The sequence below is a fragment of the Magallana gigas genome, chromosome 6 (assembly GCF_963853765.1).
Source record: "Magallana gigas chromosome 6, xbMagGiga1.1, whole genome shotgun sequence".
Classification (NCBI taxonomy): domain Eukaryota; kingdom Metazoa; phylum Mollusca; class Bivalvia; order Ostreida; family Ostreidae; genus Magallana; species Magallana gigas.
In genome coordinates, this window is record NC_088858.1 from 6,553,158 (window position 1) to 6,569,426 (window position 16,269).

General features: G+C 32.7%; 1 protein-coding gene across 3 annotated transcripts in view; it reads right to left on the reverse strand.

The window, feature by feature from the left end:
- The window catches only part of LOC109617108 (organic cation transporter protein-like), a 35,578-nt gene that overhangs the window by 14,923 nt on the left and 4,386 nt on the right, over positions 1-16,269 (reverse strand). For 2 of the 3 annotated variants that reach the window (XM_066087616.1, XM_020072253.3), the window contains exons 2-7: positions 5,945-6,099; positions 5,493-5,689; positions 4,678-4,908; positions 3,084-3,286; positions 2,677-2,982; positions 900-1,034 (exon numbers count right to left, since the gene is read on the reverse strand). In XM_066087616.1, the coding sequence (XP_065943688.1) occupies positions 900-1,034; positions 2,677-2,982; positions 3,084-3,286; positions 4,678-4,908; positions 5,493-5,689; positions 5,945-6,080 (1,208 nt within the window). In that variant the 5' untranslated portion in view covers positions 6,081-6,099. Of the gene's footprint in view, positions 1-899; positions 1,035-2,676; positions 2,983-3,083; positions 3,287-4,677; positions 4,909-5,492; positions 5,690-5,944; positions 6,100-15,776; positions 16,083-16,269 lie in introns of those variants that run through there. The other variant, XM_034470976.2, reaches the window with a different exon arrangement.

Sequence of the window (16,269 nt, forward strand, 5' to 3'; positions counted from 1 at the left end):
TTTTTCCCATAGAGGTATTTTAATAAATTCTACTTCATAAGAAAACAAAAATTGGTCTGCAAACAATGGGGCACAATTGGTACCCATGGGAATTCCAACAGATTGTTGTTTCCAAAAACTACATAGATGTTGTCCATCACACATACATTCAATGTATGAGGATGCTGTTTTCTTTTGCACATGAATGTTAAACGATTTACATCTGTAATAGATTTGCGCGCAACCAACTTGATTTTTCTGTCGATATTTTGTTTTCTACTAAAATAAACTAACTACACTACTAAATTTGGTTGTGAATTAACTTTATATTGTTTGTTTGTAAAAAGGTTGTTTATTTATAAAGGAATTAACGCAGCGTACATGATATTACTTATAGATGTGTTCGGTTTCTAAATCAAATTTGCGGAACATTCACACCTTTAAGAGATTAGTTCTAAATAAAGTCAATGTGAGGAAGCAAATTATTATCATTATCATCATACATGTCCTAGACCACTATGATGTCGATATCGACGATATCGAACATAAAATGACGATATCGATATCAATATTGAACCTGATAAGTTGTATTAAATTAATGTCAATATCGACGACATCGTACCAAAAATTAGGATATTGTTATTGAACCTAAAATAGGTTGCATTTTATTTACGATGTCGAAGTCGATATTGTACACAATATAGAGAATAATACATACCCTTTTTAATATTACAACCAGTACCAGCCCGAGACTCCAATATCAGCTCGAGGGTCGAAGGCCCGAATAATGATATTGGTCGAGGGCTGATTTATTAATCCAATTTATGAATTTTTTTCTCAATATTCAGTACTTCTATCAACTTTATTAATTTTGATTTTCAATTTAATTAAACTTGATCAAGATTGTTATTATATTTTACCTGTTTAACAGAAGGAATTCTGTCAATGCTGAGAAATATTCAATGGCGCATAGAAGAAAGAAGTTCACGAAACGGTTTCCATACAGGGTGGGGGTAATCAGATTAAGTCCGGTATACGTCAGACTGTTTGTCACCCTTAATTAATGGATAAAAATTAAGAGCAAACTTAAAACAAAGGGTTCTATTATAAATACGCAAATAAACATCATATATCACTAAGTCAGTAAAAGAAGTTGATTTCGTATATTTCTTAAATTAGCATTGATTAAATAATTAGAAATGTATAGCGATATATCCTACCATTGACTCATGTGATGATTGTTGAGTAATAAAAAGATTGATATTTTCCAAGTAAAATCTTTTTTAAAGTGTTTGTGGAATGTATTTCCAATTGATTGATACACTTTGCAAGCAATGAAATAACAGAATGACGTCAGATTTCCAACTATTTACGAAATTTAAAGTTTGAACCCCCCTCCCCACCACTTCAGGTTTCAATACATAACCAAAAATAGAAAGTCCGCGGTGACTTTACATTGCAAACAACATAAAATACCCCATAGATAACTAAAAATATTATTCTAATGAGCTTGTCTTGAGAATGAAACATTTAAACAAAGATTTAAATCACGTTTTACTTTTATCGGAAGTACACTTTGTCTCCTAAGAGTAAAATTTATTCATGCTCAAATTATCACGTTAATTGCATATAATGCTTTCGCATTACATTAAATAAAGCTGACCAATTATATCCGATAACTTCTTGTAATATTTGTTTTTATTCGGAGCTTTTTACACGATAAAAATCTCAACGATTTAGAATCTACACCATCTTAAAATGCTTGCATGGTAATATCACATATTGTAAACTGGAGCTTTTGAAAAGAAAAACGTTTCCCTGTATATTTTATTCTTGATATTTGAATTCCTCTTGGGGCCCCCGTATTAGTCTATTAGTCTTCAGAAGATGAAGAACACACACACATTATTTTCACTGTTTTACAATTATCTCTCTTTAATAAAGGATTTCCCCTTTATTTCAATCACAGGTGCTTGGGAACAGGAACCCCCCTCCCACCCCCAAATATTAGGACCCCTGGGACTTTAATCATTAAAACCTCATTTTCCTTGTCTGAAGATGGATCGGTTCAAAACATGTCGGTGAAAATTGTTCAAATTCACCCAATAAATGTATTTATATGGGCATGACATGCGGATATTCAGTGAAAATAATTATCGTGCCACGACATGTGGTCACCATTTTACTGGTAGATGAAGTTTGATCGCACATTTCAACAAATATATATATCGAATGTACCTCTCTGCTGGCATACGAAGTTGGCAACCTTTGTGTGTTTTAATAGAGGGGGATATGATTTTTTTTTAAATATGTTTGTTTAAAGTAATTTTGCGCAATGAATGCATACATAAGATTATAAATATGTCATTAAAAGGATTTAAAGGGGGAACATGAGTTAAGTCCCAGGGGTGTAGATACTTGAGGGAGGGGGATGAAGGGATGGGGGTCATGTCCTCAAGCACCTTTGATTATAATTTCTTATATTTCCCTTTCTTTAAGGATGCTTCGTATCGAGTTTGGGTAAATTTATTCCAGTGGTTCTAGAGTAAAAAATGTATAGGTTTACAGACAACGGACAGACAAACGGCGGACAACAGGTGATCAGAAAAACTTATAGCCTTGGTTCAGGTGAACTAAAACCAACTTCATTACTAAGTGCAAAAGAAATGGACTATAGGTAAAAAAATATTTACCTACCATACAAACCAAAGTATGGTGGAATTTACTAATATTAGTCGATCCCGCAATATGTCGATCATTGAATACTTTTTAACTTCAGTATTTTTTGGGATGTAGTTTTTAATCACAGCATCGGGTTCAGATGCAACCAGTATTGGGCCGTTTTTTTTATCCAGAGCTTCCATTTCAGTCATTTTAGCTTTGACGATACTAATGACTTTATCAAAGGACATTTTATTCATTTTAGAAGCCTTTCGCACCACCTTTTCTGCCTCGTCCAAACGACCGTTTGCCATAAGCCATCTTAGAGATTCGTCAAACAGCCTGAAAGAAACACATCTTGACAATGAAATTTTCAAAGAGTGTAAATGTTTAAATATATATAGTACATGTATGTACAATTACTTTGATGGATAATTCTGTACCAGTATTCTACCAGACTGTACACAGACAGCAGTGCAAGGAGAAGTTGAAGGTATCTCCAGGAGAAGGCCTTCATGATGTATGCTAAGGGAGTCAGCATCACTAAACCTGTCGTCCAGGCGGTGATTCCAGCGACTTCTGCGAGGAATCGATACTCCATCGGAACTGTTTCTACACATAGTGTTACACTGGACAACAAAAATCCCTGTATATAAAGTAATCGTCGTTCAATGGATGGTCATCTTTATAACTCAAGGCTTGTTGCCAATTTTATAAAATAAATTACACCAATGATTGGTTAGTACATCGTACTGGTAATATTAAAAAATTTAGAGCGTTAATAGAGAAACAGAGAACGAATTCTAAACGTCCAAGTATTCTCTAGAATGTAATAAATACTCTAACGACGCTCAAAAAAGGTTTTAGTGTTTACAAGGCTGCATGGACGTTTCTTTTTATAGTGAACAAGGCAAGTTTTTTTAAGATTTACTATAGTCAGGTACTCTTTACACATTTGCTCTAAAAGAATGAAGTCTATTTATGATCACAGATACAACATTACAACAAATGTTTAGAATATCGATGTTCATGTGTTACGTAGAAGAAAACAAAACTGACATAAAATGATTTTTTTTTAAATCCCTTTCCTCCAAAAAATGTAAATAAGAAGTATTCATATTCCTACGTTACCTGCCTTCTTATTCTTTTTCCATAAAAATATATACATGTATCATTCTTCGGTTGACAATTCATTCACCAATGAATATTGCTTATATTTTTACAACAATTATTCTTTCATGATTATTGTTCTTTGATTATCACATAATTATCCTCATTGTTTATGAATGTGTTTTTCTTTATTTGCGTCAATTCCCGCCATAGGTCGACGAGAGAAGTGACGTAACTGTTAACAATCAATTTGTTGCAATGTAAGAGTGTTTTGTGTGTGCTTGCTACGGATATGAAAAACTATATTATACAGTGATTTATTTACAAGTTCTGTGTTTATATGAACAGAGTGAAAATTCAAGTTATTTCAAAGATCGTATCTTCGATACGGGGTAACAAATTTCTATTCCTGTTTACAGCGGGGATCATTTTTCTTCATGTTTAACATGAAGAAAAATAACCCCTGTGTCTTTTTTCTTCAGAAAAATCCTATTATTCTTCAGCAAGGGGGGTCATTATTCTTCGTCAAAAAATGACCCCAGGTCATTAATGTACTGGGGTCATTATTCTTTATTACACCGGCATTGTTTACAATGCCGTCCGATGATTTGTCTTCAGACATTGATCTTCTCTATTAAACATGCATGTGACGTCATCAATGATAATTATACATAATACAGAGAAATCGAAGATATATTCAGTTAGAAGAGTTTCTAGTGACATTTTACGCCTATAGTTTTTATAATTTAAACCAGAGATAAAGGAACAACTGACATGTGTCTTATTAGAATATGACATCATGCTGCTTATTGTGCTTTATATCGATCAGAAGAAATTTTTTCGCTGAGAGTTGCCTTATCATACCCGCGATGGAAATTAATTCGAAAAATGATATCAAAAATAGTTATGTTAGAGTTACTAGTTTACCTCCACTGCCATGCCTGTGAAGAGTCTGAGAACGGCGAATCCTATATAGGAGGGGATGAACGCAGTGACAAGGCATAGAACAAAGAGAAGGATGTGCGAGCTGATGTGGACGGTCTTTCTGCCGAACTTATCGGAGAGACCGGTAAACAGGAGACCGCCCAAACCCTGACCCACTATCATGAGGGACTGAGAAATGTCCACTTTAATTGACTCTCCGCACACCAGTCCCCACTAAAAAGAAAGGAAAAGCAGTGACGTAGTATCCGTCTTTTTGTAAATCTCTCCATTCCCCATCCAACCATCACCTCTGAAAAACTTTCTTCAGGTCATATTTTAGGTAGACTAAGTACTAAACACACTTTAAATTGTATGAAATATTTTCTCAAATACACGAAATAATGGATCATTTTCAATCAATAATCTTAAGAAAAGAACTTCTACCCATCACTTTCTCAAGGTACAAAAAATGAGCTACAGCGTAATTGAAATTTTTTTCAATCTGATTAAATTCAACTCCTGGTGAATTCAATATCCTGGTGAACTTTGATTCAAGAACATTCATTAGTGTATCTTTACCTTATTGCTTGTGAAAAAAATACACTCGACTACAGTTTAAAGACACGAGTATGTTTGAATCCTTCAAGCCCTAATTTAACGTAAAGCAATCATTTTTGGGTGCAATTTCTGGTAATAATTCCACCAAAATTAGAGTGGATAATACTTACAGTTATTTCAGATAATTTAATTTTGCTTGCTATTTGGAAGTTCTAAATGAACGAACTTGCATTCAGGAACTGTATTATTTTAGCATTTACCTCCGTAACAAAAGATATGTCGTCGTGAGCATTGTACTCGTAGCCGTTTGGACAGGAAGTGATCGTCTGAGAGGAATTGGATTGGTTGTAGGACATCGTCACCGAACATTCGTCATAAGTGACGTCATATGTGGAATTGATTAAACTGTTGTGATTGGTCGGCGAGATTTCGGCACATTGGAATTGTGGCCTGTACCCTGTAAAGTGTAAATATAACCGGAAGTTTTTGATAAAGCATCACCCGATTGATATAGCAAAGGTTTATCACATGGCTTATATACACCACACGTATGATATATATATATATATATATATATATATATATATATATATATATATATATATATATATATATATATATATATATATATATATATATATATATATATATATATATATATATATATAGACCACCTGATTGTAAGTAAACTATGTGCATGTATCTGTCTTACCGATAAAAACTACCGCCAGAAGATTAATGGAAGATGGCAGATTTGCAACCAACATAATGCTCATTTGTCCGATCTGATAGCGGCCCCATGGTTTCAACGCTCTCCAGATCTCGTCCACGTCCAAGTTTTGTTCCATTAGTTCAAATTACAGGTATCTTGTAGAATAAACACAACGGTCGGTTACATTCCGTCTATCAGCTCAAATGACATGTATCTTGCAAAATAGGGACTATTCAAAATTTAGAGCAATGCCCAGGTACATACAATTCATAAATCTAAGTCCTAATATTTGTTTGTACTTTTATTTACAATCTGCATCTGTTACATTGCAATGAAAAAATTTGATACAATATACATTTTTTTAATTAAATAATGTTCCCACTGCATAATAATCTCCTTTAATGTTTCATTACTTGTGGAGATCGACAAAAATTCCAGCGACAGTTCTGGGGGTCAAATACATTCAATTTACAATTACTGCTTTTAACCTTCAATTAAATAATCTTTACCATTACAAGGATTTTCAAATGTTAACTAAATAATAATTACTTTACAGAATAATTAACTAAATTACAAATTACATTTGAGAAAAATACATTTATTGAAAATATTGACATGTACAAGTTATGTCATGAAAGTTAACTGAAGATTTAGCTACAGCACCTACATGTGTTCATTTGTTGCATTTAATGTTCATTAACTGTTTAGAATTCATGTCCCCTAACCTACACTTAAAATGACTACAAGTCTTTTCTGGATCACTGAAACTGAACATTTATATTCATTATATTAATATAAACGCATTGGGAAAATACGGTTAAATCTGGGATAGAGAACAGACTATAATTGTTATCAAAACACAGTTAACTTCTTTTGGTCAATTGGTCATTACGGAAACCCACCATAGGGACAATGGATAGTGGACAGCTTTCTTACTAATATATACATCAGTATGTAATTGAAAGTTATTTAAAGTAATTTGCCCTTTTTAAAGTATTTAAATAAATTACGATGACACGTAACTGAAAAATTGGTTAATTACATATTACTTTCAATTTTATTCAAATTTATAATTAATTACACTTAATTACCATTACAAATTACCCCATCCCCTTCTAGTTAATACAGACGGTAATAGGCCATCCGTAAAATTAGACAGATATTCCTTGATTAACACATATTGAAAATATTGAACTATAGAGCAACCCATCATCATAATTTTTCAGTGGGAGGGAGTTGTTTAATCCAATAATTAAGATTTTTCAAAGGGAAGGGTTGTATAATCTTCCTATTCAAATCATTTCATTATCATTAAGAAAATGGTAAATTTAATTACTGAGAGTGTTTGACAGAAATTTGTATGAATTTTATTCTATACAATATATGCATAAGTTCAAAATATCTTGTAGAATTACATGGATACATCAGTTAAACAAACTTGTTAAATTTCAAATACATCAGTAAGGAAGATTGTATTTCATTTTGGGTGAGAGGGTTTCTTTATCTCATTTCTAAAAATTAATTTATAGTATATCAAGACTGATCATAGATGTAAATGACTTTTTATAATAGGCTTTTCTTTAAGAAGAAAAAACTCGTGAAACTCTGCTTGAGAATACCATTCCAAACGAATCAAATGAGTTGGAGGATAATTTTGAAAAAGTTCTAGTAGCCCCGAATGTCGATATTGAAATCATTTCCAATTTATTATAAAATACAATTATTTTACTTTCTAGATGCTGAGACGTTTGGCCCCACCTTTTGCAATTAATGCCAGATGTGCTCGTATCACTCGACTTAAATCTTGATCTCATTGCTCGTGGATATGCATACTGCATGGTGACACATTTCCACCATCATTATAATGATTTATTTATTGATTGTTAATGTCATCTGCTCCATACCAATGTTCAATAACCCTTTAAAATGGAGCAATATAATATCACGAGTTTCGCCTATTAGGTGTAGTGGAATATGGTTTTTAGTTACAAAATTAAAAAATACACCGAGATGTTGGTTAAACGGACATGAACACTTCATGTTTGAAAGTTACTAGGTCGTTTCAGCTTGCCGTTTTTGTATTAAATCTCCTTTTAAAAAAGAGCGATTGTCGTATTATTATGAAAATTCATTTCATTTCTATGACTTGCAAAGTGGTTTCACATAAAGACTTAAGGTGAGTACATATTCTAAGGTACATAATCTTGTGCAACAAATATTTGCCTTTGTCCAAAGTGGCATAAATGAGAAATGGCATGTAGTTTCCGTTTGGTAGAGGTTTTTTCACAAATGATACATTTCATTAATTTGGCAATTATTATGTCAAAAAAACACTACCAACATTTAAAACTTTCACCTTAAACATAAAACTAACATGATTGCAATTCCGTTTTAATAAGAAAAATGTCTCTGGTTGTGACTTCATCATTTTTGAACCACCTGAGTTAAAGGCTCAAGACAGCTTTTCTGGTCAAAATTTGTCCGTTGTCTGTCATTGTAATCGACGTTGTAAACTTCCTCTTGAGAACCTCTATACTAATTTCAACAAAACTTGGCAAAAAGCATTAATTGGCAAAGAGGTTTAAGTTTCAAGTTAGATTTTGCAAAGCATTGTCCTAAAGTTCTGTGTAGATACCTCTAGTTCTTCAGATCTTGCAGTGCATAGTTCTAAAGTCCTTGTGGAGGACAGTTTTAATGGCCTGGTATAGAATAGTTCTAACGTCCTTGTGGAGCATAGTTCTAAATACCTTTTGGAAAATACTTCTAAAGGCCTTATGTAGCACAGTTATAAAGACCTTGTGGGGCATAGTTAGAAGACACTTTGGAGCATAGTTCTAAAGACCTGGTGGAATATAGTTTTAAAGTCATTATGGAGCAAAGTTTTACTGAACTTGTTGAGCACGGTTCTAAAGGACTTGGGGTGTAGATTTAAAACCCTTGTGAAGCATAGTTCTAAAGACTTTGTGGAGCTAAGTTCTGAAGGTTTATTCAGCAGAGTTCTAAATACCTTATGTGGCACAGTTATTATGGCCTTGTGGAGCGTAGTTTTAAAAGCCTTGTGGATCGTAGTTCCAAGACCTTCGCAAAGAGAGATTTTCTTGGGTTTAAAGGCTAGGGCTTACAAATCTAAGGGTTTTGGACTTTCTCGAAATGCTGAAAGTGTGTATTTTTCAATAACAAACCTGTATATAATGCTGTAAATACTGCATATTTACATACATGCAATTGTAGGACTTTATGCATGTTACAGAAAGTAACTGATCACTAGTCTTATGTATATAAATCAAAAGACGTGAAAATTGGAGATCTTAAGTTTAAAATGCACAACATATATCACATCTGTGAAATAGTATCTGATAGTATAAATATGTTATAAATATGCATGTATATAGCTTTTTACGTGGCATTTTATTTCGCATCCTATGATAGCCAGATGTCGTTGTATATCAGCTCAAGAGCTGTCATTCTTGAGGGTCGACATACAGCAACTGAGGGCATATATGGGATGCGATATAAAAAATGCTGTCATAATTTTTTTTATGTATTATATACTTATAGAAATAATAAAAGAAACAATTAAAAAATACATCATTTGATGAATGATTGTCAACAAATCGCTCCTTCTTTCTATATACTTGTCTCTATATCAAGTGGACGTTGACGTAATCATTTGACGTCATACTCCGAAATCGGTACTGAACGACACATATCAAATTCTACGCCACAATGGGCGATGATTAACGGAAATGGATGTGTAATAAAACATTTATTACACACCCTCAGGGTTTATTACACACGGGTAGGCGAATTTTCGATTTTATGTTGCAGAGGGCGGAGAAGGGTATAGTTTCAATGAGTTCGGTTGAATATATTGATGCATAAGATAATACACTACAATTTTGAGTTCAAACTCAAAATGTATCTTATTTGAAATGTTTGGTTTGTTTTTTTAAATTTATTAAAAACGGTATTTTAAATGAGTCTAGTCCTAATTTCTAAAAAGAGCTCTAGAAATACATTTTAACGGCAAATAATTATTATTTGGTCCAGCATGGTTTTTTATCATAATTAAAGTATGCTGAGTCCGAAAAAAAATATGCTGGCCTTCATGAAAATGGCGTTAAGTAGGTCAAAATGGCGATTCAAAATGGAGGACAGCCAATCTTCAAATTTTTCTTTTAAAGTCTATTCAATGGGAAAAAATAATGACAAACACTAATGAATTGATCCAAAAAAGTATTTCATCATACCCAATGTGTACAAAGTTGCTGCCTTAAACGAATGTGGTTAATTAGGTCAAAGTGACGAAAGTAGTTGATAACGAAATTTGTTAATTCGTCTTATATTTCTGAAATGGACAAAAAGCGTGAGACAAACAATGAATATTAAGTCCAGCTAAGTTTTTAATCATAACTTAGATGTGGATAGTCAGGAATAATTTGCCATTTTTCAAGAAAATGTCGTAAATTATCTATTTAAAAAATGGCGATTCATAACGGTGGACATCCTGATTTTATATTTTTCCCCTTTAGTTTCTTAAATGACGGATTACATATTTTTTTCTTTAAAGTTTCTTAAAACGGAAAAAAGCATGAGACCAACAAGTTTAATTTGGTCCAGCAAAGTTTATCAATATAACTAAGACATGCTGAGTCTTAAAGAAATATGCTAGCTAATTTGACGGAAATTCCATAAAATAGGTCAAAAGGGCGATTTAAAATGGCCTACAGCCAGATTTCATCACTTTCTATTTAAGTTTTTTAACAAGAAACAAAGCATTAAAACAATTATAGTCCGGTCCAACAAAAAGTTTTTATTCATAATTAGGGTAAACTGAGTTTGACGTACGATATATGTTTACGTTTACAAAAATGGCGTTATTTGGGTCTAAATGGCGTTTCAAAATTGCGACAGCCAGAATTCATAATTCTCTTTTAAAGCCGTTTACAGGGATGAAACGTGTAAGTATTACGTTATACAAATATGCACATGAAAAATTAGATAAGAACACTTTAACGAAGAAAAAGAACATTTCCATATTTAACTAAAAATTGTTAATTTTTTCCGTTTTGTCTTTTTAAGGCGTATACCGGTATCTTATTTAAACATTCTGTGTTCATCTTTTCAATATGTGTCTTGTTCCTAAACCTTTCTGGGTTTTGTTTGTTTTTTAAGTATACTTTATGTACCGATTTTTTTCGACCTGCAAGTTTGTGAAAGACAACAAATGCTTACAAAGCAAAGTTTGAGAGAGGAGAAGTATTTCTGCACTATAAAACTGGTGTTTTTAGGCTTTGAAGACATCGATGTCATAAGCTTATATCATAACGGAGATACAATCAGGTACTTAGGAACAGTGTACGACATGAAGAACTATTCTAGTATATGTCTGTCTCTTCCTTTAATACCTTTCCAGCAAATAAATCTAACTAATATATTATCATATACACTGGAAAAGCTCATGATTCAAAATAAGCCGAGATCAACATATCGTCCAGCTTTATTTATACTACTATATTGAAATAATAGACTCGATTTTTTTAGCTTTAATACCGATAAATCGGAAAAGTACTGTCTTTTGTTTTATATATTTTAAACATCATTGGAACTTGAAGATTACCAATTTGTTTTTATTTTTTCTGAATCAAGCTTCGTTAGTTAAAAATAATCAACGATAATTCCTCAAAAAACTCCGGAAATCATCTGAATTTTTTGGATTTTACAATCTTGCGCATGCGCATTACATTCACATTAAATCACGGGAGGCTCCTTATTTTATGTTTCCACAATAACACATTTGCATGGATAAACTTGGAAACGATAAATCAAATGCGTGTTAATTTTCATTGGAAATTTTATTTCTGTTCATAAAAAAAACACAAAACAAAAAAACAAAAAAAATACGGGAGATAACTCTTACTATAAAAATCCGGAGAGTTTCGAATGTCAACATGGTGTGTAAAAAAACGTTCTTGCATAAGAATGTTGAATTATGCAATTATAGATTTAAACTTTTCGAAGAAAGGTATTTACAGCTTCAAAATGGTTTGTTGTGAACAATTTGACTGTTATTTTCAATGCAACTTTATTAATTTTCACCAATTTAATTGTTTTGGAGCGATTCTGCAATTTTCTGCTACATTACGGGTATATGGGAGGCATTTTAATTGTGGTGAAGGCCTTTCCCGAGACACAGTTAGATTATTCCAACTCAGCAGAGTATAGTGAAATTAATAGAATTATTGTAGGCTTGAAGTTTGGTTATGTAAATGTCAACAATATACGGTGTTTCGATGTACCTATTTTGTAAATGCCCGATTTAAGAAATGAAGATAATAATTTTTCTATTGATCGACGTATCAAAGAAAAAATTGACCGGAAAACTTCATCAATGCGCGTAGCGCATTGATGAAAAAGTTTTCCGGTCAATTTTTTCTTTGATACGTCGATCAATAGAAAAATTATTATCTTCATTTCTTATCATTTAATAAAACATTTTCAAATGAAAAAATGTTAAGTGTCATTGATCAAAAATGTAAATAATGTAAATTAAGCGGCGCGTATGAATACAAAACAACAACAGCAACAATATTCAAAATGAATGCGCCTTCAGCTGATGCAGAGCTACTGAGTTGAATTAATGGATTAAACAAAAATAGTGAGTTAAAATCTGAACCGGCTGAATTGAAAACAAAAGGAAAATACATGCGATAGCTTGTGATATTATTCACTGTGCTGAAAAATTCGTAATAAAACTAGTTATCATGTGAGATCGCTGGAATATGCAACTGGACATAACCATCCAAGGAGAGGCGATCGTGGACGAAAATAGTTGATATGTCGATAAAGAATAGTATGTATAAGCGACTTTTGTAAACGTTGTGGTAACTAGCAAGCCAATGATGTACTTAAATGGTATATCTGCCGTTTGGACTGCGCCGAAGGAGTTGATGCATTACTCATAGCTTTTCTTTACGACGCTTATTCTGATGACCGATCATGTACGTGTGAAAATTTAAAAATTATAGTTACCAAATTTGAACAGCAGTGTTACCGTGAAAGTTTATAGGCCTATATGTTCGTTATAATATTCCTGGAAAAGGAACAGCCAGCCTCGCTGTAAAAGTTGACTGATCTCAAGCAGACGAAATCGTGAGAAGACACTTAATTTTCTATTTCGTGAATCAAATAATGTGTTTTATTTATTTTTGAAGGTTAAACTTTCAAGTTTTTATATTCACAAGGTTGCATTTTGTTTGCTGACAATAAAACAGACACAACTTTACATTTTGTTGACAGTGTTTATCTTGGAAATTCCCGTTCTATAAATAGTGTTAGATTAGAACAGTTGTGAAAAGTAGATCCGGCAAAATTTTTATTGATGCAGGTATCAAAGAAATTTTTTAACCAATCAGAAGCGCCGATATCTCATCAAACGAATAAATATTAAATGATATCATATGCAATGTCAACCCGTGCACGCACGGGTCAAAGTCTAGTATATAGTAATAAGTATGCGCAATATGTTTTGGGCAACCCAAAGAATTTTTCTCTTTTCAACATAACTAGGGACAATTTATATATTGTATAAGGAACCAAGCTGTCTACGAGTATGTTTGGCCAAATGTGCTGAGGAAAGTATAGCAATGCGTGTCCATATTCAGAGGAAAGGTTGAGGCTTTTTTATGCTATAGCTAGACCATGCCAGTGTTAATTTGCAACATATCCTCACAACTAAGTTTGCTGATGGATGTATAAACCTCTTTAAAGCCGATAAACATCCCTGTCAATGTTGTTGAAGTGAAAATTTTCCCCTTTTCCCCTTTTATAGAACTTTGAATTAGCACTTGGTTCATTTCATTCACTGATAAGTGAATAAGTGAACAGAAACAAGTATGAAAAGGGGAATTAACTGACCTGAAAATCAAAGAGTTCGAGAAATTCTTTAGTTACGTGGATAACCAAGACACATTGCCCACTAACACGGTTTAATTTGCTTTCTTCCTAAAATCAAAGCCCGGGAATATGTCACAACTTAGGATTTGCCTTACATTGCTTAGGAAACAAAAACACACACCAAGGCAATGATAGGGAGACAGGCATAAATAAGCATGCCCATATTACCATGCCCAGCCGAGATGGGATAAAAATAATTAAGTGATGGTTGTTTGTTGCTAGAACTAATGACCTTAAGATCTTATACCTTAAGCTTTCTTAGATTTGATAGCTTGCAACTGCCCCTCAGGTTGCAGAACCTTTATGTGTGAATGTAAACGTGCCTACTTCCCGGGTAAAAACATTTGCAAATTTCAAATCACAATCTTATCATTCAAAAAAAGATTGTATAAATAACATAATTATATACTGTAGCTTATTAATAAGGGAAAACAGAATTTTTTTCCCAAATAAAAGCTGGTGGAGTTTTTTTCTATTTCTACAAGTGTTCAAATTTGATTGTCAGTTACATCACTAGTATTGAAATTATCATATTCAAACATTTTCCCCATTTAAGAGGCCTTTAGGAGTCTATATAGAGATTAATGAAATGTGGCTACTAGTATACTAGTACACCAATTTGAATTATTGCCATTATGACAAAATTAACGTTATTTTCATGAAGACCAACACATTTCATCAATCTTGGCACAACCTAATTATGATAAATAAGTTTGCTAGACCAATTTGTGATTTTGTATTGTTATTTTTTTTTCCATTTAAAAGACTGTTAGACGAAAAATGGTGAAATCTGGCTATCCATCGCTATCAACATATTTTGTTGGACTCAGCTCACCTTAGTTATGATAAAATGTTATGCTAAACCAAATTATAATCGTTTTGTTACTCAATTTATAAGACTTAAGTGAATTATAGAATTTGCCTGTCGACCATTTTGACCGCCATTTTGACCTAATAAATTTTTGTCATAGCAAGCATTTTTTTCAGACTAAGCACACCTTAAATAATATGCAAAAATAACTTTGCTGGACCGAATTATTATTTTTTTATGCGTTTTCCCTAGTTTAAATTTTTTAGGAAAAAAATTATAAAATCTCGGTATCTGCCATTTTGAATCGCCATGTTGACCTAATTAACGCTTTTTGGAGAAGGCCAGCAAATTTTGTCACTCTTTAGATATGATAAAATACTAAGCTGGATCATTTCATTATTGTTTGTCAATAATGAAAAGACTTTAAGAAAAAAAATATAAAATTTGGTTGTCCGCCATTTTGAATCGCCATTTTGAGCTACCTAACGCCATTTTCATGAAGGCCAGCATATTTTTTTTTGGAATCAGCACACTTTAATTATGTTTAAAAACCATGCTGGACCAAATATTAATTATTTGCCATTAAAAGTTTTTTTTCTGGCTAAATAGTACTAGACTAGACGTCAAATCTATTTTAAATTTGAAAGACCTTCTCTTTTTTCAGATATCAAATGAAAGCTCTTGCGATTTTATACCTATTTTGTTACATATGTTTAAACAAAATGTTATCAATACGGGAGATACTATGACTAATACATGAAAATCGAAACTCTGAATGGATCTCGATATTTGGGTCCTACCGAGCTTCAACATTTTTTTAATCTATTCTGCACTTTAATCTTTTGTCTATAATCCTTTCAAATTAAGCTATATATATCTAACTGTTTGGGAGATGTGAATAAACTTTCCCCTTTAAATTTCTATTTAAAAAAAAAACAATATCTCGACACAGGAAGTAACTTACTTAACTAAAAAATTTCAATTAATTTCACAATTGGCGCATGATCAGAAGCAACCAAATGCTTGTGCAATCAAAAAATTTAGATTTGAATCATAAATTTTAACCTAAATAATCGCATATGAAAAACAATTCGTGCGAAATCCAGAACGAATGTTGTGCGATGCAAACACATTAAATCCCTGTGATATATCTTGGCGTCAATAAATGTGACTGTTGCACAATGATACCGCCCGTTTCCGACGCTCTTCAGTAGACATAGTTGAATGCGAGGAGGATTTTGTGCAGAGGCATCCATGGTCAATTGTGGTCTGAATCAGATATCCTTATACAGGGTATGTATACTGAAGCTGATATATCGTACAATTATGGTAAACTTTGCAAAATTATATGAGCCACGTTGAGCAACAGTCTCATGGTCGCAAATCACATGCATAGATAACTGCCATTCATCTTACGACCTTGCAAGTACAAAAAACGCTGTAAAATTAAACGTTCGTACTGATGTTCGTGCGTTGCATTGGGGTAATTTGGATTGCATTCGGTCGCGTCTGAATAGTGTAAGTGTTCACTACTTAAAACCCTTTTCACAATTGGCAC